At 38.4% G+C, this 24,078-nt stretch overlaps 1 protein-coding gene across 4 annotated transcripts in view; it reads right to left on the reverse strand.

Moving 5' to 3' along the window:
• TRAPPC8 (trafficking protein particle complex subunit 8) overlaps positions 1-20,105 on the reverse strand; it is a 51,632-nt gene extending 31,527 nt beyond the window's left edge. For 2 of the 4 annotated variants that reach the window (XM_036404459.2, XM_036404451.2), the window contains exons 1-10: positions 19,763-20,105; positions 14,209-14,403; positions 11,508-11,591; positions 8,693-8,782; positions 7,207-7,381; positions 6,666-6,819; positions 5,447-5,528; positions 3,767-4,014; positions 2,066-2,181; positions 673-823 (exon numbers count right to left, since the gene is read on the reverse strand). In XM_036404459.2, the coding sequence (XP_036260352.1) occupies positions 673-823; positions 2,066-2,181; positions 3,767-4,014; positions 5,447-5,528; positions 6,666-6,819; positions 7,207-7,381; positions 8,693-8,782; positions 11,508-11,591; positions 14,209-14,403; positions 19,763-19,919 (1,452 nt within the window). In that variant the 5' untranslated portion in view covers positions 19,920-20,105. The remainder of the gene's footprint in view (positions 1-672; positions 824-2,065; positions 2,182-3,766; positions 4,015-5,446; positions 5,529-6,665; positions 6,820-7,206; positions 7,382-8,692; positions 8,783-11,507; positions 11,592-14,208; positions 14,404-19,762) is intronic. The other 2 variants (XM_036404476.2, XM_036404467.2) reach the window with 1 other exon arrangement.
• Positions 20,106-24,078: the final 3,973 nt, after the last annotated feature.

Here is a 24,078-nt window from a genome sequence, read left to right on the forward strand (position 1 = left end):
AAGATGCAAAGGTGTACTATAATGCTTCCATGGGTCTATGAAGCAGAGTTTCGAATTTTAGCAAGTTAACCAGACTAAAGTTTAAAATATGTATCTTCTAAAAATTGATAAAATTACTCATTTTCCCCCAGTACTCCCATTCATTTTGTTTAAAATTATTTTAGTCATAAACACCATCATTCTTAGGAGGAAATTATGAATGAGTATATGTTTAGAGTGAAATTCAGTAGTGACATACTCAAAGTGTAGCCTTCAAGTTTTAAGTCACCCAAAAACACGTACAATACCATATTTATAGTGACAGACTCTTGAATTTCTGGAAAATAAGTATTTTACTTAAGTCTAAAAGAGATACTCTAAAGCTATTTTATGTCTGGCTTTGAGTTATCAGTTTAAAGATCAATTTTTCTGGAGGTTGCATTCTAGTTTTTCTCCTTTCCACATTTTAAGAATTAACTCTCCAGTTCTTATTCATATCTTTATTCCCTTCATATAACAGCAGAAAACAGATTTTACAACACCTTGGAGTTTCCTAAAGATAGGCAGCAGATTTGAGGAGACCCTTACAAATTTGGAGGTGGAGAAGAGAGATTGCATTTTATTACCTTCAGACAAATATTAGAGATTATTAGAAAAAGTTCACAGAATGTTCATGTTACATGAAGTACCAACCAGTGCTCCAGCTGCATAAAGCATTGCCTGATCATTTAAGAAGTCCTTCTTTGCTGTATGGTAACAGCTATATGCAAGTTCATAGTGTTGCACCAAAAAGCACAAGTCTGCCATCTTCCGGATTTGAAGTTCTGGTGCTTCTGGTGGATACCTATAAATACAAATATTTAAATTCAAAGTTGTCCTCTCTCAGCCTTGCCCCAAAACAGCCGAGAAAAGTGAATCTCTTTCCTTGCTTCCACACGTAACTTGGCTTCACATCCTACTTTCTTACTAGCAAGATTCACTCTTTCAGTAACACTGAAAGCACACATTCCTCTTAGCCAAGAAATACTGAATGGAGTTTATAACTACCACTCAAACTGCTCAGTCAGATTAACCATCAGAGCTAAGCAGAACTGTATGAGAAGGAAAAAAAATAAGACTTTGACTGTTCACTTAGCTTCAAGTTGTTATTTCTCCACATTTCTCCTGAAATAAGTAAGTCCACTAACAACTATGCTTTATGCCAAAGTTCCTGTCCTCTGCAAGCATCAATCTAATTTTTGGTTAATCCAATATGTATGATTCACTTCAGCAATAATCAAATACATTTTCACAAACACTTGTATGTCAATGCTGTAGGAAGTGAACTACGCTTACAAGTTCAAAACAGAAAGCTAGAATTAGGAACATTTTCATTATGAATCCAAAGACACACAACACAGACATTTGAAGCTGTACGTGCATGTCAAAGACATTAACCTTGACCAGGCAATGACCAAAATTATTTGGACTTCTGTGGTAAAGACAGTTGTTTTTCAAGATTATACAACCTAATTCACAGAGGGAATTACCAAATCATACAGAATTTGTATTTTGCTAACACTTAAAACCTGGTTTTAGTGAATACTTAGACACAGGTGCACTAAGTATGAAATTCCCTTTAGTTTAGCTCTTGAACACACTGTAAAAGCAATATACTCAATACTCTACTGGAACAAATTGCATAGTTACATAAGCAAAAACACCTATACATGGAGTTTGGCTGTAATGACAGGTGGGAAAGCTTGTACAAATTCTTGAAAAATCCCCCATGACAAACCATAGCTTCTTTTTATGACCAATACTCTTAAAATCATGTGTTCATATTAACTTAGAAAGCCTCATTGTAAATAGAGCAGGCAGATGAGACTGCAGTCTATTTTACCCCTTCTTCAAGTTCTGCTACTCCTTTATTGTACATATTCAGGCACAGTACTTTTCATGATTTTTCTAATTGAAATCATTCACAACACTGCTGGTTTAGTTCACTTTGCAGAACACCATCAAACAAACACATGCTTTCCCTCCCACCCCTAAAAAAGGCTACATTTCCAGTTTAGAACTAAAAATAAGGACTGAGATTACTTACAGCAAACCAGAAGTATTCTTGAGCTCATTTATACTTTTCTCTGGAACCTTGCTGCCACTAAACCATTTTTTAGTAGCAGAAAACAGTGATCGGCTCAAGCCTTTCCTGGATATTAACTGGAGGAAGACATTGAATTAGAGAATTAGAGCACTGTATTGCAAGAGACGTAAGTTAAACTAATATAAAAAGTCAAACTTCACTGGTAAATTGATTTGTCTTCCATAAACCAGAAATAATTAAAGGAGTAAAATAACTAAGAACCCTCTTTCTTAGAATTAATCTGACATTGAGACAGAAGTTCTTATATTTATTTTTATATATTCATAGTTCACATGTTTATTTTATCTCAGACAGTTGAGGTTTACAGTTGAGGTTTTTTTATTCTTTCTGTAAAACACACACCTTAAGAACTTGAACATTTGCTACATGTGTTCGAAAACTAAATTCTAAATAATCAGATTATCCAATTTTGGGTAGTAGTCTAACCTAAAATCTAGACTAAGTGCATACTACAAGAAAGAACCTTCTCTCTCATCCACATAAAGCATTATCACACCACGAACTACAATTTCAAGTGTCAAAGGTATGAGGCAAGCAACATTACACAACCTCATTCTTTTAGATAAGTTCCACTTAGAAGGAAACTTCTGCAGGGAATTACCACTCCTGTCCTATAAGGCAAACTATAATCACTCTTTAAAGATAATTTTAAAAAGCAGAACATCTCTCTTTTCTTACCAGGACTAGGAATATATCACTGCATTCCTGTTTGCTACACTTTATGTAACCACTTATTTTTAATTCTTCTCCATAAAACTTACTAAATGTAAATATGGTCAGCACATACCAACTCCCAAAAGTCAAATCAGGGAGTGAGCATTCCTAACACAACATGACCCTTCATATGGAAAGCCCTCATACTTAAAACTATAACTTGAATAGACAATCCAATCAAAATAAAACCAGAACTCAGACAATTGACTGATATTTGGGTCCAAAACTTAATGTGAATACAGTAATTTGATTGTACTAATGCAAGTCAATCCATCTCTTCAGCTGCTTAAGCCCACGTAAGAGTGAAACACTTGTAAAATAAAGGACTTCACTGCGATGCAAATAACTTTAATGCATGACCTTGACTGAACATGGACATGATATTAATGTCACTTCCAAAAAATGCTAGTTTGAGAGAAGCATACTCAGCTGCAAAAACTGCTGAAATCAACAGAATTACGCAATTCAGGGTGTCCCTGCATTTCTTCCATGTCAAGTAGCAACTGAGGGGGACAGCTTTTTTTGCAGACAACTATTGATTAAATAAATTTCTTAAATTTAGTTGTGTATTCTGATGTTGAAACACAAAGTCTATTTTGTTCCCCAGGCCAGATTAATCCAAAAGCATAGAATATTAAGGTACAACAGATTTCCCTGGAAACAAGTCACACAGGTTTTCACCAAGAAGCCACCTTGCACTAGAGTTGTTGATACAAATTAGTTCTTGTTTTTATAAAAGACAAATTAAATAATAATGAGAAAACTTCAGTTATTTCTCTTAAATCCACTAACAGTTTTCAGCAAGACTGTTGAATCGTTAGATGCAGAAGGAAGTAATACTGTCAAAACAGATTTTTGGGTAACTGGATTTATACTCTAACCATTTTTCCTTATTATAGCACAAAGTGTTTTTAAGGGTAAACTGACCTGATCATTGAGCTGTCGAATTGTTTTCTCTATGTGTGGCAAAAGTCCCCGAAATGTGAATTCCTGTATGAACTGCCTAATTCGATCGTGATCTGTGAGAGTTAAACAAGCACCATGAGGTGTCCCAGAATTTGACTTCTTTGAGTCTTGAAGTGACGTAGAAGCCTTCATGTAATCAGTGCTATCCAAACTGCCACTGGGATGATCCAGTTGAAGGGGGTGAGTCTTAAAGTTATTTGACAAGCTATCTGTTGAAAGATTGAAATAAAAGTTCCAGTAAGTATAAAGCTACTTAAATATTTAAAAGGTCATTTTTACTAACCTACTTCAAAGCTTCCCTTACTCAGAACTCTGGAAAGCAAAGCAATTCACCAACTGTTCTGCACTACAGATCAATGCTTAGCAGGCAGCAGCTGAGCACTGACTATTGTATCATCCCTGCAATTCTCAGAAAGTTCAGGCAATCACAAGAATTACAACATGACTAAATATGTTCGGTTTTGGTCCTCAACTACAGTGCAAAAAAAATCTTCCAGTATGCTGATTAATATTAACAACTTTGAAGGAAAACTGTGGAAACATTAAAATCAAAATAAAGCATTCATCAAAGTTGGGATTGCAGCAATTACTACAATGGCTCCATTGGGTCCATTCTCTTTTTTTCTGTTTATGTTTTAAGGTTAAAAAAAAAAAAAAAAAAAAAACAAAACCAACAAAACAAATCTAATTTTCCATGTTGTTCCAAGCAATCATGATGTAAAACAATTTCCTCCAAAGTCCTCTTTGTTCAAAGAGAAGGACTGCTTATCACTCTTGCATTTGGCTCTCTGAAATAGACTGAGACACTGCTTCACTCTAAGACTTAAGCAGTTCTCTTATTTATAAGAAAATCAGCTTGCTCTATGTGGCACCAAGCAAAGCTGAGCTGTGAAAGCAAATCCTCAATGGATATTACTCATGAAATCTAATCCTGAGTTTTTAAAGTTCAATTGGTAGCTCCTAGATTACATCTGGGCTTACAAAGATGGCAACTGTAGGGTCTCCTACACATACTAGGTCTCCAAAAGCCTTTCAGGTGAGATATGAAGGATCTGGACTGAGGCAGGCCAGGCAATGCAGGGTACCTCACTTTTTCCCTGTTTGGTGATGCCTCTCATCTGAATCCTACACACCTATCTTAATTGTGTTTAAGGGTGCAATAATTTGCACTCAATTTCATTTACTATCCTCTCCCATCCACAAGCCGAGTTCCAAAGCAAATGCTTAAAATCAACTTAGAAACTAAGCACTTCCCTAACATTTACAGATTTAATATGAAAACCAAGGACAAACTCCAAAACCTCAGCTTCCAAGTTATAGCAAAGTATACAAACCAAAACTTTCATTATTATGAAAACTGGCCATTTAAACCTATGCTATTTTCACTAATTACCAGAGTTTGCAGACAATATGCTTAGACTTACAAAATATGAGCCCAATACATCATTAACCACCTCATTAAGGAGATGTCACCAATCCAGTAGGTCAGTACCACAGCATTTTTCTTTGAGGGCACTTAGAGCATTTAAAAAACCATTACTCTGAGCTGCCTAACAGACCATCTAATTAAATACTGTCCAAGACAAAAGACAGTTGTGTAAACACTGTAAGATCGAGGTTTTCATAAAGCTACAAAAATACCTTTAATTTCACTGTCTATGCCATCTGATATCAAGTGATCAGTATTCTTGTTTGAAACAACAGTATAATCTTCATAGGAATCCTGCCAGAAAAGAGAGGGGAAAAAAGTCAGAACTTTAAGACTACTCATCCACATACAAAAGTCATTAAACAATAGTTGTCAGTTTCAATAAGTTAACTGAATTACTACAGTAGAGTGTTTGTTCATATGTATTAACTTCTCTAAGTAGTCTCTGAGGCTTTAATAAACTGTCTTATTTTAAAGATGAAAGTTATATTCACCAAATTAATCAAGTACCTTCTAACTTGCTCAACTGGCTTGCCTGTCAATCAAAGTAACTCCAACTCTTGCACAGCAATGCCTACAGCAGCAAAAATATATTCCCTAAAGCAGTTCCTGAATAAGCTCACACACACAAAGATCTATATTGCACAGTTCACATGAGACAGAAAAAAAGAAAAATATCTGATTAGTTTATGGTGGACTGTAACTCACTGGTCCTCTTAGCTTATAGAATATGGAATGTTTTGACTTTTCAGTGGCAGCTGATGCCAAGAATGGCTACCTAGAACAAACAGCTACATTTGGTAAAGAAATATGATTCCAGAAGCCTTTTAATCATAAGGAGTTATAACTGCAAGTCAGTCAAAAGCAAACTCAAAAAAAGAGTATTTTTGGTTCTAAAGCAAAAAATACAGATATTTATGGCAAACTCAAAACACACCATCCCTTGCAATCTTAGCAGATGACAGACCAGACTAGACCCACAAGAAGTTATCACAAAAACCACACATACTCCCACAAAACAACACACCCAGACTATTTAGTGAAGTACAGAAGACCCAGGGAAAAAAATTTAAGACTGAGAAAGACAAATAAAAATGAAGGTAGAAATTTGCTATGAACACGACACTTCTGAGGTTGTTTCCTCTTACAACTCTTATTATTTCTTATTTATTGTCTATTATTTCTGTGTTCCTGTCAATCTATTTCAGACAGTCCAGTATTTCAGTGCTCCTTACTGTCAACTTAAGTAGCACAGAGGACAGTTCCTACTGAGGACTCATCTTATGCCCTCACAAAAAGCCACAGCTGTGTCAGAAGTGTCTGGACTGCATAACCATTCTGCAGAAACACATAACACTAAGGTGAAACTTAATGCAACTACAATGGACTTTCATAAGCATGGTAAGATCCGTTTTTAGAACACTGTAATACCTGGTTCTGGATAGTGTTTTTCTGAAGGTACTGACTCCAAGGATCTGGTATCTGTTCGTCTGCTCCTCTGTTAGACACCCGAGAATTTATTTTCAGCAAATAGCAACCCTGAGTTCCATATCTCTGTTTCATCTCTTCATAAATGGAGTCAGCTCTGAAACAGTAAAACAACATTTATCCTGTCTTGATATCAAACTAACTTTAGAGCATGTACTGCAACAAACTATTTTAGACTATTATCTATAGTGCTTAAAAGGAAAATTCTCCTATTTTTAAAACAATCCATTATGCAAGAGTAAACTGAAAATCTTTGATAATTAGTTCAGAAAGCTACCAAAGAAAGCACCTACCCCAAAAGCTGGGACTGATTAATTTCATTTTACAAGAAGATCATCTAAAAATAATACTTTCAAATATCTGTCTTGATAATAGCATACTGGCTAATGGATCCTGTTGCATGTCTAATCTCAACAGAATTTATCAACACAAACATTTTGGTCAAAGAGCTCATCTGTAAGCTCACTGAAGGCAGATGACCCACCTTTGCTCTTCTCCTGTGCTTACATCATGCAGTAGCACATAATATTTGAGCGTGTTTGGTATAAACCACTTGGGATATGAGTATTCACTACTGTGCTGAATCCGATGCTGTTCTTGGGACAGCTTCAGGAACTGCTCCACAGGGTCAGGTTCACTAGAAGAAACTACCAGCATACCTGATTTCATTAAGGACATATACCCAAAGAACAAAGGGACACCACTGATCATAGAATAAAACAGGAAGTATATAAAATAGAATAGATGATACAATACTTAGGTATGTAAAACATGCTGCCACAAAAGTATGTGCAATCAGAATTTGGCCTTACTCTCAAAAAAACAATCAGTTAACTAACATCTGTAAAATGAGATGCAACAGGAGTTTGCTCCAATTCCGACTGTGAATCTAAGTTTAAGCTGCTACATGATAGCAAATTTAAGATTTTACATAGAGACTAGATGTTCACATAGCAAACATGTAGCTGAAATTCATCCCCACCGTATTTTAGCTTTCAGCCTCCAAGGAGAGTTGGGGCTTTAAGTTATCACCTGAACAACAGTAATCACCAGCATTCATAAACACAGCAACACCACCCGAGTAAAAAGCAGAAGTGGTCAGATTTTTACCTCAACTACACAATCATTAATAAGGAACATCCCACCCTGCTACATCTACTCACCAAATCAAAAAACATTACTTCAGAGAAGCCAGAAAGCAAAGCTGTAATTTAAATATTATTAAAATTCAGAAGCCAGAATCAGTATTTTGCAAAGTTAATTCTGCACAGGTGTGGCCATTATAATACCTTTCCACTATACTGAAATTATAATGTTCAGTACAGAATTAGGAATGGAGTGCCATAAAACCTGCAGTATCATAATTACTGTAAAGCTTAACACCAGCTACATCATGAAACAGTGATTATTCTCAATTTCCCTGTAGACAAGCAAATTAGGCCTAAGCTTTGGTAAAAAAAAAGTGAAAGCATTCAGGCATCTTTCCAGACTTCTTTTTATCCAGCATAGCTCAAAGTTCACCAAATTTCCAAAACATCATCTCCCCAACCTCCACCACTCCATCTGCTTACAAAAAGCTATTAAAAAGCAGCAGATGCATCCCAAATACACATTCCTCTGTTGTAGATAAGGGACAGACAAGAGCTACTTCAAGAGCTACAGCAGAAAGTGTCCGAGGATAATGGAGTTTCATTTACAGGTATTGTCTTTGAGCTCACTTTGACACAAAAAGAGCGTGTGAAGAAGGGGGAAAAAAACCCAATAGGAACACTATAAAAAAACTCAGGCCAAACAGTCACAAAGAAAACCCTGACGCCCTTATGAAACCAGTCTGTGTAGTGAGACATAGAAGAAAAATATATAGACTTCAAATCATAATTGTGAAAGAGTTACTGCAAAATTTTCAGTGTCTCCTACATTACATTTTGTAACAGCCTTCCCTGGAGCGGTCTGTAACATTGAAAGGATACATGCAACATAGTGGTTTAAGAATTCGTGATCAGATGCAGGCATGGACTGAAGAAAGCACTCTCTGTAAGACTCAAACCAAGGAGTAGTAGCTGAAATACACAATAAAACACGACAAATTAGACTATTCAGTGAAACTTGTTTACCCATTAATGAAAAGGAAGTATGAAAGACTACACCTGAGAGTGAAGCCTGCAAACTCTGACAAGGTTTGCATGGCAGGGGAAAGAAGGAGGAACAGTCCAAGGAGAAAGTATTTTAGATGCAACACAAGTAGGAGAAACAGTAACACTTGAATCAAATCCTGTGAAACTGAATAGCACCTTAAGCACCACATTCCTCACCACTTCAGGCTCACATGTATTGAGTCCTTGTTAAACCACTACTCTTTACCATCCCTTTAAACACTCAAACACTTGGCAAAGAAAGAAATAAATTCTTCTAACAGTCATTGAATTTCTGGGCTAGGGATGTAAGAATTGACCAAGAAACAAAATTCATTTTTGAGTATGAAGAGGAGCTAAGCATCACCAAAACCCTATGCTGCCTGTTTTCTACAAGTGCTGACTTGGCTTGACAGCAGTCCCCTTCCCATGCCTTGCTAAAACAAACAGTTCAGCTGGCAAAGATCCAAGAAGATAAAACCTCAGATCTAAGTTGTGCCATTAATGCCTAATAATTTTAACCTGCCAAGTTCAAGGCCCTTTCACAATAGGGATTTCATTTTCCTAAGAGTAACAAATCAAAGGAAACCAAGGATGTCTGGGACATCAAAAAAATGTGAACCTAATATTGTCCATTTCTTTCCACTCCAGCTATAGGTCAAACAATGAACTATTATTTCTTCTTTTAAGCCTGTTCTATTATATCTTTGTTCTCCAACCCCTTTCCCTTGAGTGGGAAACAGAATCCAGAGCAAAATCAATTCACTTTCAATAACCTGATTTCACACTGAAGTAACTGGAATCCACTGTCATCTCACCTGCAAACTAGAAAACAGTAACTAGCAGAGAAAAAAATTTGTGAAGAAAATCTGAAGGCATTTTCTTTATATGACCCTAAAAACCCACATTGCTAGACTTTAGTAAATAAAAATATCTAATGCTTTGTAAGGCTCTCATGCACCTCCTCATAAAAACCAAGCCAAACCACCACTTTGATTTCTTAAGCTAATATTGGAAACAGGTCCACTTTTATGTTGGCATTATCTTGTATGTATCATTCATTTAATGCATTTTCTTCAATCCTACATTGTCAAGCCATCTTAGACTGGCTTCAGACACACAGAAGTCAGACACAGCCACACTTGAATTCAGTCTAGCATTGAGCACATATCACATTAAAAAAAGCCTAATAGGAGACAAACTTCCAGCTTTTGGTTATAGCCTTTCCAGAAACTGTTCTCTGAGTACTCATCTAGGATATAAAAAGCTCTTGGCTTTACTGAGTCCTACAAGCAAACATGCCAACTATTTAAATTAAGGAAAACACAGCTTGTTATTATTAAAAGTAAGCCATAAGAAAGTGACGCATACGCATTTTTCACAAGTATAACAAGCCATGCAGTAACTCTGGTTCAAAGTAAACACTGTTAAACAACCTAAGGCAAAAAATTTTCACTTCTGTTTTACAGCTGAATCACTGCAAAATAAAAAAATGTGTGTTTTTTAAAATCTGAGAGTTACAAACAGGGAAGTACTACTCTGTTTTGTGGATTGGTTCCCTTGCCCTCTTTTTTCATTAGGCCTATTTAAAAACCTTGGAAGCAGCCTCAAAGGAAACTGGGATTTCCTCTACACAGCAACATCAACAGGATTCACTTGAGCCTTTTACAGGGCTGTAATCACTTATTGTAGATACTTGATAAACACACACCATACTCAAAACAAAAGCAGTATTTGAAAAAAATTTTACAACTGTAACACCTCATAACACCTTACAGCAGTGTAAACCAGCACTGCCATTCAGGTACCCAGATCCATACACTTTGCATTTTTCCAGTATGCTGAAACAGAACTGAAGTTTTGGCAAACTTGTTAACACATTCAGAACTTATTAAGAATAAAAAAAAGTAGTATTTCTACATAACAGCGTAATAATGGAAAGTCTACTTAATGAAGTTTTGTACCCTTTAGGCATTTAGCAGGATCTGAACAGATACTACTGAAAGGATGAATGGATATTATTCACCAAAGGCATAAACTATATTAATATATAAAAATGCAAAACATCAGAACCTGGCTCTTATAGACCACAATGCAGAGACTTGAGAGGTCAATAACCAATGTGGTTTGGTAGCAATAAGTCTCATAAACTACATAAAAATGTATTAGAGAGCTTTTTCTTTTTTTAAGGATCATACTCCAGAAAGGATGTCAATATAGCAGAGACACACGTGCTCTAAGTACAGTCAGCAGTTGAGTTCCAACTTAAAAAGTGTTACTGTCCCCTGAGAAAGACATTCCCCAGAGAAGCAGAAAGTACACTTGAAATACAGCATAGTGACAGTATACAGTTCCATAGGATCAAACAATCCAGTGTTTTTAACAGCATCAGGTAATTTACCACCACCACCCTTATTGATTGTATGGAAAGACCAAATGATTTTGATTAACAGGAGTAGAAATGTGATTAAAAGAAAAATTAAAACAACCACCACCAACGATTTTTCAGTTAGGGGGAAAAAATGGAGGAACACACATCTACGTCTGGAAAAGTGCTGAACAGTTGTAGCAGATGGTAAGGAAAGGTGGAGGGGGCACATGGAAAAGGAGTAAAGGGCAATTTGGCAAATCAGCACCAACCACAAAAAAATACCTGAATAAAACGTGGATGTGTTCAGTTCCATCAGTGTCTCTTTCCAATTACTGTACCAAGGAACACTAGCCTTAACTGAGCGATCTGATAGAAAAAACATGATATTATTATACTAAAAAGGGTCAGATGCAAACACACTCTCGGCTTTTACACCCTGGTAGCGTGAAGTAGAAAAAATCTACACCATGCAAGCCCATGAGGGGCATGCAGGAGATTTGATTCCAGCTAACCTTAATCATGAATATTTCAAGCTTCTCAACATTTGACAGAGTATTTTAATGGAAATCAATATTAATTTCTAGTTCAGCCCCAATTCTAGGCTCAAACAAAAATGGAAATTCTATCAAGTAGCAAAGATTTAACTTGTATCTACACTTGATTTTTATTTTACCAGATGGAAGACAGTAAATCTAAGGCACTAACTTGTGAGATTTCCAAGCCTATAGTACTAGTTAAAAGTGCCTGAATACATTAGCTGCTGAAAGTGGTTGCCCCAACATTCTCATCTCAAACATATTCCTCCAATGCCTCATGCCAGCATTTATAGCATGCAGCCTTGAACAAACATAGCCAGGGAACTGATCTAGTAGAAAAAAAGTCTTTCCTTCTTTCAAATAATTTAGCTCTTTAATGGGATCATTTTTCTTCACTTTCTACATGCACCAGTACATGGGAGAAGCAGGCATGGCTGAACACGAGCAACTTTTCAGCAACCAAATGAGTCTCCCAGCACTAGATTATGGAAATAAAAGAATATTAAACAAAACTGTAACGAAGAAGGATTACAAACAATTAAATCAATACAACACACCAGTTCCAAAACTTTTATCAAAAAAAGAGCAGGATTATGACCCCAGTGCCAGAAACATAACTCAGCTTCTTAAACAGTGTTTATCTTTCTTCAAAATAGACTGCACTTGATCACCATTAAAATTAAGGAAATATCTTTTAATATTGTTATCCTAGAAAACTAATTCACTCCCAAAAAAGAACAAATTAAGAACTGATGAGAACATTTCCCATTTGCAATGCCAAATGACTATGTTCTGCTGTCAGGAATGAAGGCATCCCTTGGTTTGCATAAAATGCTCTAAGAAAGTTGGAAAAAAAAATACCCTAAATGTCTTAATAAATATTCATATCCATCTAAGCATAAAGAAACCCTACTTGGTATTTACTCATACTCTCTTACATTGTAATGGAATACAAACTCCTCCATCACAGCACTGTCAGTGTTTTGTGACACAGAGCTCCACTGAATGACAAAGCTACTACATGAATTTGTCCTTCTTTGTGATCTTAAACAGCTTATACACCTCTCCTCCTGCCAAATAAGCATATAGCCAGTGTGAATGGAAATAGGAACCTAATCACTGAGAGATAGAAGATAGTCAAACACGGTAATTTGTACATCTGAGGCTCCAGCAGCAAATATGGAAAACAAAAGGAGAGATATTTGCTTCTGTAACTACAAAGCATTGCTTAATATAGCCACTATTTTTCTTCCCTTCTTTCAACATCTAAACTAAGGTCATTAAAAACCTCATGGAAAAGTCTCCTCACTGATATCATTCTGCTTTCTTAGGGTTTTTCCATCTCTAAAATTGAAGCAAACTTTCCATCAAAAAAAAAATTCATAGCAAAATGGCAATTCACCAATGTGATCTATAAAGAAGGGCACAGAAATTTTACAAAATGTAGGATTTTCAACACATCACAAAAACAAGAAATTTCCAGGCTCAGGTCTTTTGCTTTATAACCAACACAGGAGATCAAGCTAAAGACGTATCTTGTAAATTAGGTATCCAAGACATGAGATTATGCCATTTTTCCATTATCAACATTAAAAAAGAATTTACTACAGCAACATTAGTCACTAATCCTCACAAAGTTTTATCAGTCTATTGCTATAGCAGAGCTAAACTCTTCACTGCAGGCTGAACTTTAAATACAATAAATTATGCATGTTTAAATAGGGCAGTGCATACAAGCTTCAAACTAAGTACATGCTCAGAAGCTTTAATGGATTAGGGTCTTAATTGGGAGGAGTTCAATCTTCTCAGCTCCTAAGATCAGGTCTCATTTAGCATTATTCACAATACCTCATCACTTGGAGATCTGAGAAAAAAAACATTTTTGGAATACTCTAGTCATTTTGACAGTGAAATATGAAGCACAAGTTCCACAGAGGAAAAAAAAAAAAAAAGACAAAGAATCAAAGGAATCACACACCTTTCCTCACAGTCCTTTTTCCTTAAGCTTTTTATGACTTTATCATAAAAAATAAAAGAAGCTAGGATAACTAAGATAACTAACTAACTTCAAGATAAAGCTGTACATTAGTACCAACACCAAGTTCTGACATTTATCCAGCCAAGTGCAACAAGTCACTGTATCAGTTTTGTAACAAGAAAATTACACAATGAAAGCATCGCTAATGGCTACATTAAAATAATGATTTCGCAGAAGTTGAGAAGAACTACAATACCAGGAAAATTAAAATTATTAATTCAGTTCAACCACTCTTTCAGCATTACATAAAGCCAAAACTATTGCGATAAATCCAAGGTTTCAGTAAAAGCAATGTCTCAAAACTGCATCTCTGAATAATTTCAGTACATGCCACAAAGCTGAAATGAAGGCTAGAAATCTCTCAGCCAATTCCAGTTTACATTATGAAAAATACAATAGCATTACATACCACTGATGTTGAGATCATAATCTCCAGCTGTGATCACATTAGCTACCAGTCCTTCAGCAGGCTGACTGACAGACACAACATCATGCAGAAGTTTCCGAATAGCACCGGGCTGAGGTGGGTGAGTAATGATGTTGTTGACAGCGATCTTCAAATTTTTAATGATGTGAAGCTGATTATTAGGATCTCTCATGTGAACTAAAAAGGAAAAAGAAGAGGATTTGTTGAGGAGTGTGACAGAGTTAAAATAGTTGTCATAAATTAGTCTTTTTCCAACACATTATCTCTTTAAAGATTGCTCCACTAAACTTCTCCATCATCAATTTTAGATCACAGTCCATAATGCTTGACTACCAAAAATGGAGGAGGGGAAGGTGGTAACAATAAATTACTTGATGTTCAACATTAGGCTCATCTAGCAGACTGATTAATGAATAGCATAGGATCTTAGTTGGTAAGAATATCCACTCCATCTAACATAGTACATGCACATCTACACTGATACACTCCCTTCCGTGTAGAACATATCAACTTTCATGGAAAAGCCATAAGAACCATGTATGGATTTCACACAACACATCATGTTTCAAGGAATCAGCAGTTTCCAAAAAATCCCACACACACAAATAAATAGCATTTAAGAAACTTGACAGGGATAACATAGTATTCATTCATCCAAAATTAACGTATCCTAAAAGACAAGCTGAGAGAGTTGGGGTTGCTGGAGAAGGGGGGAGACCTTAGAGCAGCCTTCCAGTACCTACAGGGGGCTTTCAAGAGAGCTGGAGAGGTACAAGGGCACGTAGTGACAAGACAAGGGGGCATGGTTTAAAACTGAAAGAAGAAAGCAGATTTAGATCAGATATTGGGAAGAAATTTTTTACCATGAGGATGGTGAGGCATTGGAACAGGCTGCCCAAAAAAGCTGTGATGCCCTAACACTGGAACAGTTCAAGGCCTGGCTGGACAGGGATGTGAGCAACCTGGTCTAATGGAAAGTAACTCTAACCACAGCAGGGTAAACTTAGAACTAGACGTTCCTGAAGGTCCCTTTAAACCTAACCATTCTCTGATTTTTAGCTACAGCTTCCTTTGTAGAATCTTTGTGAAAATTGCTTCCTAAAGCCATCTGGTTTTAAAAAACTGTTCACAACATTTTCAACGCTCGCTACAATTCTGGGCCTGCTGGATTTTTCATGTAATTTCACCCTATTTCAAACTACAACCCCACCAAGCAAGCCAGACTGTGAGTGCAGGCAGGACACACTGACTACAGCTGCCTAAGCCACCTGGTGCTACCATGTGCCACGCAGCACAGCCCGACTCCTCTGCATGCTTTTTCACAAATTCCTGTATAGCATAGAAAAGGTAGCACAAAGGAAAATTCTTAGTGTTTTCTTCATCTTTCAACTAACTACAGGATTCACACCATAAAGGTCTGAAACTGAGTATTCAATCTGCTCCAGCCTGGAAAGCACTCCACACCTTCTCCACAAGCCTCTTCAGAAAGAAGTACCAAGTACATAGCTAAAGTCAGATCACACTAGATGTGTTCACAATCCATTTTGAATGTTGAAACAGATTTCTAATGTGGTTCAAATCTTGACTCATGTAGTCCTACCTTCCTCAAGCACATATTCACTCCCAAGCTTTACCAGCACTTAAGCTCATGGGAAAACACAGTAAAGCAGGTTAGAAAACTCATCCTGCCAAAATTAACCTAAAATTGTGTGGGTTTTTTCAGCTATAAGTTTCAGATTGAACTCGTATATCATAAGGCTTTACCAACACCCGAATAGGCAGTTGTGCTAGCTAAACTTTACTTAGTTCAGCAATTCTATCAGAAAGCTGAAGCAGTTGTTTTGGATGGGGCTTCTTTCATCTTATCACATTGGTAAATTATCAACCCTATTTTGAAATTATCAGATGTAAAGGAAGTGGCAAACAACTAGGAAACTAGTTTGCCTTCACCAGCGCAGCTGTAACACTACAACTCATCCTTGCTGTCTGCCCTAAACGTAACAGCCATAATAATGAAGTGCAAGCACATTTACATACAGAACACAGATGACATCTGTGGCATATGTTTAATGATAAGGACTGAAATAACAGACATACTTGGAACCCTAAGAAGTTTTAATACAAAAAAAAAAAAAAGACATGTCTTGTGTTATACATTTTCTTAAAATGTTTATAAGATAATTTCAAAAAGAACTTTGCCAAAACTGGCAGCAGTATCATGTATTAGAAACGTATCTTTCTCATCAGAAGTTGAAGATGCTAAGATACACATGAACAAGGAACTCCTAACATCACACTAAGCTCGAATAAGCACAGTGTTCCCATTATACTTCCTTACATCTTGCACATATTTAAGGCTTAGAATCAGATAGTTATCAGAAGCTCTCTTTTTTCTGTGTAAGGTCAAATACTTTGATTTAAGCGTAACCAATGCTATCTTAAAGTGATACTTGCTAATTGACATGTGTACTGTAATCCTCCCTCCCACAGAGACAGTATTAGTTCATAAGCATTTTTAAAGAGTCTTAAAAACAGGATCCTATTTTAAAGAAAACCTACCTATATACACAATTTATACAATGCATACACATGTTAAATCAGGCATCAGCTGTTACTAACAAACAAAACAGTTAAGAAAGACAGCCACTTTGAGAATAAATATGAGGGTACAAAATCCTCAGTATACTTTTAGTTTCCTTATTAAAGGAACTTGAAAATTTGGGGAAGCTGTCCTTTCACTTTTTTAAACATATCTCCTTCACTAACAGGAGGTGACTTTCTTACAGAAGTCAAGAGGCTAAAATTTACAGGACAGAGCACCCTGAATCTGTGCTTGGGACACTCTACCATCACAGTTTGCTGAGTATTGCAAGGGTATATATGGCTACACCAATATTAGCAAGTCACTGATAGGCCAAAGTTGATGAGTAGATTAAATACTGTGCAAAGGGTGCTCCTGTTGTGTCTACATTACATATCTTTTTGGGGTTCTACTTGAAATTAGACAGAATTTGTCCTCCTTAAATTAAGCAACCTCAACAGTGTGTGGTTTTACACTACCTGAAGGATTATGGTGTGTTCTGGTCCTTCACATCTCTGTTAGCACATGAAGGATGACTGACACGTGCACAGTAGAGAGCTCAGCTCAATTCCTGTTTATCAGAATTGTTTTGCACATACATCAGTAGATTAATTTCCTACCTGCACTGCTTCTCTAAGCAAGAAGGCTGACAAACACACAGCCTTCAGCTGGTTCATAAGCTACATAATTCCTAATTTCAGACAAAAACATGTATTGTAACAGGACTCTAAAAATGCAGTAGTAAATCCATGACTGAGCTTTTCAAGTTATAGAAGAATTCAAGAAGCTATTCATGTACTTTAAACTTCTGCATAAGCAAGGGATAGCTTATTTCTAAAGGGATGAAATACTAATCAATCCAATTTTCTGTTACAAATTCAATGGAATAGCCACTAAGTAAAGAAAGACAGATTAATTTAAAATGGACAGCATTTCACACCCATTCACACATTAAGAAAAATTGTGCTTAGAAAGGAAGATATCAAAACAGAACTAAAGAATCACAGAACTGTTATAGTTGGAAGGGATCACTGTAGATCATCTACTCCAACCTCCCTGCCAAGCCAGGATCACCTCGAGCAGGTAAACAGGAACTGCCTGGGTGTGTTTGGAATGTCTCCAGAGAGGGAAACTCCACAGCCTCCCTAGGCAGCCTGTTCTGGTGCTCTGCCACTCACAATGGAAAGAAGTTTTGCCTCATGTTGAAGCAGAACTTCTTGTATTTTACCTTATGGCCACTGCTCCTCACAGAATCCCAGAATAGTTATCACCACAATATCATAACCATACATAATATGAGAATAACAATAACATTATAACCAGAAGCAGTAAAACACAGAGCATGCCACGTGCACACATTCTGCTATACCACAATCAGATCATTTAATCATGCCTTTCTTCCTCTCTGTCCTTACCCTCACACATTCTGCTTCTAACACAAGAACTGAGAGTCAGCATGCAGTAACATTTTTCCCAGGCAGTAGGAAGAGGAAGTCACTCTTGGACTGAGGAACTGGACTCAGGCTTGTGGCCTGCTGGATCAGAATACACACAAAATAGTGCAGCAACAAAACCCACTGTGCCAACTTTCACTCAGGAAACACTGAGGATAATTCAGGTTTGCAAGTTCCTTAACTGTCACAATAATTGGACCAAAATAGTTGCAACTAAGTGAATTAATTAACCTTTCAAGTGAATGCTTCATTTCCAATACTCTGCCTGGTTTTGTTTCCTAGATGCATTTTGAGAGCCTTTCACTAAAAGAAAGAGATAATTGACTTCAGAACTCTAAATATGTGAGCATCCGCATTTATTATTTTTATCTCTGCTGCATTCTCACGGAGTTCATAAGCATTGTTAAACAAAACGAAAAACATTTATGAACAAGTTACAGTTGATAAGTTACTAAGACTCACCTGAAAATTAAGGCAGTTTTTAACACAAAGTAGCTTTTAAGCTGTTGCTATTTTTTGAGAAATGCAAAAATCTAACAAGAATGACAGTACAAACTTAATTTTCTTGCACTCTTTCCTCAGCGCATGACACGCAGAGGCTGCAGTCTGAGCTACATGTCTGTCAGAAACCAAACCTGACAAATGTCATTGCAGCACTATTCTGACAAGCAGTTCTCTGCAAACTGCTGTCCTGCACACTACTGTAATGACCAGCAGCTTGAAATGCATAGCTTTACTAAATTAAAAACAAACAAATTCCGCATAGTAAGTTAAAGCATCATAGCTAAAAAACTCCGTTGTTTCTCTTAAGTGGTTATTCTCCAGTTTTCCTGCTGCTTCACGTGGCCATTTTGCCACATAAGCAGCTCGATTCCCACTCCTTCTTTGCACAGGTCTTACTCACAGAAACGTCAACAACAACAACAAAAAAAAAAAGAAAAGAGAAAAAAAAAAGCATAAATGATAAAGCTACAGGCAAGAGAAAGGAAAGCCCTGCAACTGAAATCACGATTAATGTTTCTGAAACACTAGCCGTACTTTCAACGCCTGGCTACGGCAAGTGTGAAACCCAGTAGTCTACGGCAAGAGTCAGGCACCAGTACTAGGGAGGTAACAGCAAAGTGGTTTTAATGGAAGACAAAAATCCCTCTGGAAGAGCTGAATTTACAGACACCTTCCTCTTCAGCCGTGGGATGCCTCCAGGAGAAGCCAAACTTCCCCGGTTCCGCAGACCGAATGAAACTAAGCTGACTTAACAGCTGTCACCCGCGACAACCCCGGCAAACGCGTGTCTCCGCCAAGCCTGTCACGGCTCCCAGTGACACCCGCCCGGGCGCCCGCCGCCACGGCGCCGGGAAGGGGAAGGGGCGTCGGGCCCGTCCCGCGGGCGCAGCCCCGGCGGCCGCAGCCGTGCGGGACCCCCGGAGGCCGCGGGCGGAAGGGAGCGGCGGCGCCGCCTCCCCCGCCCGTGTAAACAACGCGCTCCGCTGCCGGCACCGACCTTCCGAGGTGAGGCGGCAGAAGGGCCTGACGAGCTCGGCGAAGCTGAGGTTGTTCCTGCGGGTGAGCCGCTCCGCCTCCTCGCTGCACAGCGCGGCCACCAAGGGCACGAACGAGTCCTGGATGAACTCCTGCACCGACTGCACGCACTGGGCCATGGCCGCCGCTCGGGGCCGCCCGAGACGGCCCCGCCACCTTTCTCCGCAGTTCTCCGAATTATTCCCTCCCTCTCTCGTTCCCTGGCCGCTGCCCGGCCGCTGCCCGTCCGCGGCTCCCGCCCGGGCCCCGCTCAGCGCCCTCCGAGCGCCGCCATGTTGCGCCTCAGCCGAGCCCCTCGGGGAGCGCCCGCTCCCGGCGGCCCCCGCGCCCGCTCATGTGATTGGCCAAAGGGGCGGCACCGGGCCGGGAGGGGGAGGCGACGGTGGCCGGCCGGGGGGGGGGAGTGAGGGAGCACCCAGCCCTCCCCCCCCGGAGCGGGCAGTTGGTGCGGTCCGGGCGGGGGGCGGTGCGGACCGTGGGATGCTCCAGAGGGATCCTGGCGCTGGGAAGCGGGTTTGGCCAAGGAACGAGAGAAACAATGCTATCGGGTTTATTCAAAACAGACAAACAACAAAACAAACAAAAAGCCCAAAAATAACAACAAAAAGTGCCAAAATTACCCCGAAGCAAGAAAAATAGAGGGGGGGAAAAGCGCCCCGAAACAACAAAAAAAGCGCCAAAATAACTGCGAAACAAATCAAAGCAATAAAATTGGAGAGTAAAAAACAACAAACACTCAAAGCAAAACAAAACAAAAAAATTAAAAAAAAACCCAACAAAAAACACCAAAACAAAAATTGCCAATATGACCCCAAAACAAAACTAAGGGGGGGAAGTAAAAAAAAAACAAAAAAAAAAAACAAGAACAAAAATACAAACCAAAACAAAACAAAAAAAAAAACCCAAAGCAACAACCATAAATTAAAGCCCTAAAATAACCTCAAAGCAAAACAAGAAAAATACACAAAACAGCAACAAAAAAGCAAAACAATTATACCCTCCCCCGCCCCCCCCCCCCAAAAAAAAGGGGGAGGGACAGAAATAAAAAACAACCACCAAAAAGAAGCCCACCAAAATAACTCCAAAGCAAAAACCCCACACATGAATAAAAGTATACACATCAAAGCCATGAATGGTTAGCCATAAATTAAAACACAAGTTCCGCTTCAATGTGAGGAAGAAGGGCTTTCCATTGAGGGTGGCAGAGCACTGGAACAGGTGCCCAGGGAAGACATGGAGTTTCCCTTTCTGGAGACATTGAAAACCCACCTGGACACATTCCACTGTCACCTGCACCAAATAACTCTTCATTGGCAGGGGGGATGGATTAGATGACCTCCATTGGCCCCTTCCAACCCTAATAATTCTGTTAAAAAGTAAAGAGTTGCTGGGGTGTTCTCTGGCAGATCTGTCAGTGTATGCAAGACATTCAAACTGGGCAAAATAGCTTCATTTTTAAAGCTTTGCCCATTAAAGCATGATATTAAACAAAATCCTTGTGCACAGTGTGGTGGGCAGCTGTCCTGGGGGATTTCCTGGCGCCAGGAAGCTGGTTTGTGGTGGGACAAGAGCTGAGATTTGGCCCCAAAAATCTCCTCCAAAGGAAAGCACTTCTGTCAGTTTTATTAAAAAAAAAAAAAAAAAAAAAAAGGAAAGAAACAAAACCCCCACAATGACAACCACCCCAACAAAGCAACAATAATAAAAGCAGAAAAAAGATCCCAAATAAAACCACCAAAAAACCACACAAAAGCCCCCAGAACAGTTAACTTATGCACAGGAGGCTCCACTAGAACATGAGGAAGAACTTCTTGACAGTGTGGGTGAATCTGCTGTGATTTTCTAGAGAGGTTTGCAGTCTCCTTCACTGGAGATACTCAAGAACTGTGTGGATGCAATCCCGTGCCATGTGCTCCGGGCTGACCCTGCTTGAGCCAGGATGTTGGACCAGATAGCCACTGTGGTCCCTTCCAACCTGAGCCACTCAGTGACTCTGTTAATAATTAAGGAGTTTTTGGGTGTTCTCTCTCAGACCTGTCACTGCTCAGTTGTTTGCATGAAATTCAAATGGGATGAAATAGCTCCTTTTCCTTTTTTTTGAGATTTGCATGTTAGAGCAGGATTATCACCCAAAGTCCTTTTGCATTTGTCACCTGAGGAAGGAAGTCATTTGGAAGACAACAGTGATAATCCATGGTGAAATAATTGATTTTGAACATGTTATTTACAAAAAAGTAGTATTGTAGTGGGGCTGATTTTTAACACCCTGCCAGGGACAGGGCTTGTAAACATCACAAAAAAACCCATCCTCTGTGAATGAAAAAGTAGTTTTTCATGTACACACTAAGAAAAAAAATCTAATAGGCCATACAAGTTGCTGTTGTTCAGGATTGAGTCCTGGGAATGTTATCTAAAAGCTACTAAATATTGCAGGAAAAAAGGTTTCTTTGCTTTGATAGATTATTAGAACAAGAGGAAAGCAAACTTCCACAATATTTATGGCTTATCCACATTTGGAAATTCCCCAGAGCTATTGCAAAATCATGTTTTCACAGATACTTAAAACTAGGACCTCCACACGGACAATTTGGGAAAATGGTGCTTGTCTCCCATTCCTCTTGATTTATTACTTCTGAACACTACATGAGTTACATCCAGTAGAGTGAAGTGGATCAGAACTCCTGATCCTGTGCACACATGACTTGAGGTTAAAAATTATTTTAAAATTCTGACCATCATCACATCCTTCTGGCAGAGATTCAAATTTTTATTTAAATTTCTGGCAGAGATTCAGATTTCATGTGGCTATTACCAATCTTCAGTAGCCACTACAGAACAACAAATCATTCATTTAATTGTAATTGTGTTGGAGGATTTTTTTATTATAACAGGTCTAAACTTATATTTTTGTGCTCAGAATTTATTCTCAGTGAATGCAAACATGTTGTACAAATTTTCTTTTTACCCAGTATTAAAAATGTGGTGCTTAGAATGTCTCTGTCTTTGGATGATCTCTCCCAGTAGGACACTGTTTACAGGACCAGTTTTGTCACACTAGTTTAATGCTGCTCTGCCATCTCATGGACTGCTCTCCCAAGACAAGGTAAGAGAATCACAGAATCAGTTAGGTTGGAAAAGACCTCTGAGATCATTGAGTCCAGTCTTTGACAGAACAACACCTTGTCAATTAAACCACAGCACCAAGTGCTATGTCCAGTCATTTCTTGAACACCTCCAGGGGCGGTGACTGAGAACCTTTTGATGCAGCCTCTCAGACTTGCCTGGAGTACTGCGGAGGGATGAACAACCCCATCTTCAATGAACACAGCAGCTCAGGGTGTTGTATCCCAGATCTCTTACTAAAAATTGGGGCAGTCAATTAGAATTCAAATACCTTTATTTACAAGGCAGAAGATTCATTAGAAGGAATATAATAGGTGACTTGTAGCACCCTACCCTAAGTCTAGCAATGTGTGCACAACATTTTGCTTTCAGATTCTGACAATGTACAAATAGATGGGAAAGACAGTGGACAGAAATACAAAGGGATAATACAATGTCACAAATCCATGTTTTAACCATCTGAATTATTTAACTGAAAACCAGTTTCTCTGGTTATTGCAGAGAAAGCAGTGGATCAAAGGAAATGGTGTCTGAACAGAAGTCAGAGAGTATAGGATGGAAAGTGACAGGGGAGGCCTAATCAGGGAATAGAAAAAAGAACAAATAGTAAGAAAGTCATTAATAGATGAGACATGTCCACTGCTTCAATTGTAAGAATAACCAGAACATGACTGTAAAATTTGGAGCTGAAACTACTTAGCCTCTACCCTTTGCTGTTTCTTTGCTGCTGCCAGTTGTGCTTTTGTACTCCTTTGGTCTGGAAGCTTACTGAACTTGTAAGTTTTGCAATTCTTGTATGCAGCTAGATCTTTCTGCTGAGCTCAGCTACTGCTGAGGAAGTTCATTTGAAAGGGTTTTTGCATCTGTTAATAAAATATTTGTATTACTGTGTAGGTTTAAAACAGAGGAAAAAGAATATAGAATTGCAAGAGCTGCAATCTCAGATTGAATCCAATACTTTCCTTTGTAGTCATTTAAATATGGGATGTAGCTGTTTCCCTGTGGTAGTTACAGGTTAAACTATGTCCTTGAAAGTTTACAACATGGATTCCCAGCTCCTTGCAAACTTCAACTGCACATTTGAATTTACGCTCAGTTCAAATTTCTGAGTTACAGAATTAATGTTTTTCACAGCAATCCTCTGCAGCATAACTT

The sequence above is a fragment of the Molothrus ater genome, chromosome 1 (assembly GCF_012460135.2).
Source record: "Molothrus ater isolate BHLD 08-10-18 breed brown headed cowbird chromosome 1, BPBGC_Mater_1.1, whole genome shotgun sequence".
NCBI lineage: Eukaryota > Metazoa > Chordata > Aves > Passeriformes > Icteridae > Molothrus > Molothrus ater.